This window comes from Musa acuminata, chromosome BXJ3-8 (genome assembly GCF_036884655.1).
Source record: "Musa acuminata AAA Group cultivar baxijiao chromosome BXJ3-8, Cavendish_Baxijiao_AAA, whole genome shotgun sequence".
In the NCBI taxonomy this organism is placed as follows: domain Eukaryota; kingdom Viridiplantae; phylum Streptophyta; class Magnoliopsida; order Zingiberales; family Musaceae; genus Musa; species Musa acuminata.
This window is the reverse complement of record NC_088356.1, coordinates 9,267,674-9,270,314: the sequence shown is the minus strand read 5'-3', so window position 1 is coordinate 9,270,314 and position 2,641 is coordinate 9,267,674. Positions and strand designations below refer to the sequence as shown.

At 40.9% G+C, this 2,641-nt stretch overlaps 1 protein-coding gene across 1 annotated transcript; it reads right to left on the bottom strand.

Annotated features, from left to right (window-relative positions):
* Positions 1 to 316: 316 nt before the first annotated feature.
* On the bottom strand, positions 317 to 1,623 carry LOC135645745 (vignain-like). The gene is made up of 4 exons (XM_065164410.1): positions 1,188 to 1,623; positions 878 to 1,113; positions 664 to 804; positions 317 to 583 (listed from the first exon to the last, which is right to left on the bottom strand). Exons 1-4 carry the CDS (start codon positions 1,621 to 1,623, stop codon positions 317 to 319), a joined length of 1,080 nt encoding a protein of 359 aa, XP_065020482.1.
* Between the last annotated feature and the right edge of the window lie 1,018 nt (positions 1,624 to 2,641).

Genomic DNA, 2,641 nt, shown 5'->3' with positions numbered 1-2,641 from the left:
TTTGAGTTTTATCATCATGCAATTTGTAAGCTAGAAAATCTAGCAAGTGTTACATAAAGCAAGCTAGTGAGTTTTTCACAAACTTTTTACACCTTTTGGTGTATGCGAGATAGTGTGTTTTTGCATCTACTTAAAACATGCAAGCTAGCATTTTTATGTTTCTAGCAATTCTTTCTCCATACATCATCATGCAAGCTAGCAATATTTCAAAAACAAATGCAAGATAGCATTCTTGTTGAAGTGTGCAAACTAGCAATTCTTGCTTCCTTTTGCAATGTGCAAGTTGCAAGTTTTGCTTCTTGAGATAAGCAAGATATCACTTTTGCTTCTCTTGATATCGCAAGATAGCATTTCTTGCTTTTGAGCAAATTAAAAAGTTTTGCCTCTTTTTACGATATGTATGATAAAGTGTGATATCGCCATGGCAGATCCCACGCTGCATCCTCACGTAGCCCTCTTCGCTCCACTCTGGTCCCCATGAGTTCTTCACTATCCAGTACTTCATCCCATCCTTAGATGTCCCATAGCCTACGATGGCCACTCCATGATCCAATTCTGTTCCACAGCTCACTGTGAAGACACCCTAAACCAAAGCAGCAGAAAAGTGTTGTCTTTGAAACCTGTTTACAGCAAAAGAGAAGCATGGATGAGAGTTGTGCGTACCTCGGAGTAGAACTGGAAGTCCTGACCGCTTGCTTCGATTGCTACTGATACAGGTTGGTTCGCCGCTGCTCTCAGCAACGCATCCTCGTCGTTGACGGGAACGTCCTCATATCCATCTATCACAACCGCAGGAGATCTCTCCTATAAATACCAATGATATGTATAGAGTTTACGAAGAAGATAATGACTACAATTAAGCAAATTAACATGTAACTCTTTTTACTTTGCATTGTTCTTGTGGAGCTACATAAGGATAGTTTTCCTCTGTTGTGATCCCTCCATTTCTTTCGATGAAGTAGAATGCATCATCCATCATACCTCCATCGCACCCTTTGTTGGTGTTGGTGTCGCAATCCACCAGTTGTTGCTCTGACAAGGAGATAAGCTCGTTGGTTCTGATCTGGTTTATTCCCTCCACCGAAACTACTGTCGAGAAGGCCCAGCAACTTCCTGCAATAATTCATACTAAATTTTCATTTATTTCGATCGAGCACATCAACAAAAATAAAATATTTTGAGCTCACCGCATTTGCCTTGGTCTTTGATAGCAGTGACGGCACCCTTCTGCCTCCAGTCGACGGTGGGAGTTACATTGGTGACGTTCTTGTATAAGAAGTACCCTTTGAGGTTCGCGCTTCCTCTGAGAGTGCTGCGGCGACGAATCCTCGTCCCTGCGTACGTCCTCTTGAACTCCTCCCTCGCCGTATCGCCGAACTTGTTGAGGCTAAGCTTGTAAGGCTTGGCTTTCTTGTTGGACGCGAACACGTAGTTAGCGTTCTCTTTAAAAACATCAAAGCGGATGCGCTTCTCGTCGACGCTGCGTGACACGCCATGGTGGCTCTGCCACCTCTCGTACAAGTCCAAGAGCTTCTCCTCCGACGCGATGTCATCCCCAACGAAGGGCAAGCCGGAGAATGCTACCGCAACGAGAAAGGCAGCGAACAAGAATCCTCTCCCCATGGTGGTGAACGAGGAGAAACCAAAAACAGGATGGAAGTAGGTTTATGGTTCGGAGGAGGTATCTATAGAGATGTTGGGAGTGAAGCATGACGACTGGGCGGTTAGGAGATTAGGGCATGGCCATGGGAGAGGCTCACTTTTACGTAACTGTTATTGGCATCTTCTTAAGCGATGCATGCATGCATGCATACGTCGAAAAGGTATCCTCTTCGGGTAGTTTGATGTGCATGGGTTCGGGCAGAAGCTTCCAAGCCAACATGGGAGAAGAGTGTGTAGTCCTATAGAAATGGGAACTGTGAGGTTGCATATCCAAATCGCAATTAGCGTTTGATTAGGGAAAGAGATGGATATTATGAAGCCTCATATAGCTCGATGAATTATATTGATCAAAATGTAGCATAAATAAGACTAAAGATTAACTCGATAGGTAAGTCTCTAAGAATAGCTTTTCTACAGCTTCAGATGAAGCATTCCATAATTCATTACTATATTGAGCTTTGGCATCTTCCTCGACGAGGATTCTCTGGAAGTCGTGATCAAACTGGAAGTTGGAAAAGATGCTCATCTTTTCACATTCTTAGATTTGATAAGAAAATTGCATATATATTACAAATTTCATGTACAAATTGATCAAAATAACACCTGAAATAATTTGTGACCAACTAATCTAATAGGTCACCTACAAGTTCTAAATTTGTGACCAAGATGCTCTAACTAACAGAGCTAATAGGTTGGCCAAAAGATTATTCTGATGTTGAATTTTTTATAGTTCTACAACAAAAAAAACCCTTTAAATAAATTATTAAAAATATAATAATCATGATTTTTAGATTTGAGGTTTATTACCATTAATTTTGATTCTTTTTTAAGAAATAATTAAAATTATATTAATGATATGTGAGTTGCACAATGTTCAGTTGGTCTTGTGAAAGAAAAAATAATTAACACGATTTGGCTCACGTAGGTCTCAAACTTGGGACCTTCATGTTATTAGCTCATGACTCAAAGCAATTAAGCT